This window comes from Micropterus dolomieu, linkage group LG18 (assembly GCF_021292245.1).
Source record: "Micropterus dolomieu isolate WLL.071019.BEF.003 ecotype Adirondacks linkage group LG18, ASM2129224v1, whole genome shotgun sequence".
NCBI lineage: Eukaryota > Metazoa > Chordata > Actinopteri > Centrarchiformes > Centrarchidae > Micropterus > Micropterus dolomieu.
The window spans coordinates 27,358,925-27,359,626 of record NC_060167.1 but is presented as its reverse complement, the minus strand read 5'-3'; the positions used below and the strand labels follow the sequence as shown (position 1 = coordinate 27,359,626).

Genomic DNA, 702 nt, shown 5'->3' with positions numbered 1-702 from the left:
TTATTCAGAGTTCCTCCAGATGGCATTGAACTTTGAGGAGTGCCGTAAGAAGTGGCTGCGGGCAGGTGAAGAGTTGGTTTCCTGTAAAGAGGTGCTGGCTAAAGCAGAGACTGAGAGGGGAGCCCTGGAGGTCAAACTAAAGCATGCTCGCAACCAGGTGGATGTGGAGATCCGCCGGCGGCAGAAGGCTGAGGCAGTCTATGAGAAGCTGGTTGGTGCAACACTATTTATAAATCATGTATAGCTGCATGGTGCTTGTTTATGGGATACAGAGGAGATTAGAAGGAATAAAAGCTATTTGTTATCACTAAACAATGCATTTTTCTGCATTTGCCTTTTCTAACAGGAGCGTCAGCTACAGCTGATCCGGGAGCTGCTGATATCCGAGAATAACGGTGGCAGTGTCCTCCTGAGTGAGGAGCAACGCTCTGCCCTGGCCTTCCTCAGTGCCCACTCCCAGGCAGCACAGGCTGTTAAAGGCAACCTCAACTCTAGTCGAAGGTCAGATGCTCCTTGTCTCATTCCGAAATAGCTAGATGTCTACCATTTTATATATATATAATCTCTCTCTCTCTCTGAGAGAGAGATATCTAGAGAGAGAGAGAGAGAGAGAGAGAGAGAGAGAGAGAGAGAGAGAGAGAGATATCTATCGATTATATATAGATATCTATCGATTATATATAGATATCTATCGATTATATA

General features: G+C 45.4%; 1 protein-coding gene across 3 annotated transcripts in view; it reads left to right on the top strand.

Moving 5' to 3' along the window:
• The window catches only part of LOC123956883 (rac GTPase-activating protein 1-like), a 10,904-nt gene that overhangs the window by 2,625 nt on the left and 7,577 nt on the right, over nucleotides 1–702 (top strand). The window contains exons 1-2 of one of the 3 annotated variants that reach the window (XM_046029389.1): nucleotides 12–211; nucleotides 347–501. The exons of the other annotated variants lie outside the window; for them this stretch is intronic. Of the exons in view, the coding sequence (XP_045885345.1) occupies nucleotides 20–211; nucleotides 347–501 (347 nt within the window). The 5' untranslated portion in view covers nucleotides 12–19. Of the gene's footprint in view, nucleotides 1–11; nucleotides 212–346; nucleotides 502–702 lie in introns of those variants that run through there. 3 annotated transcript variants of the gene reach the window in all.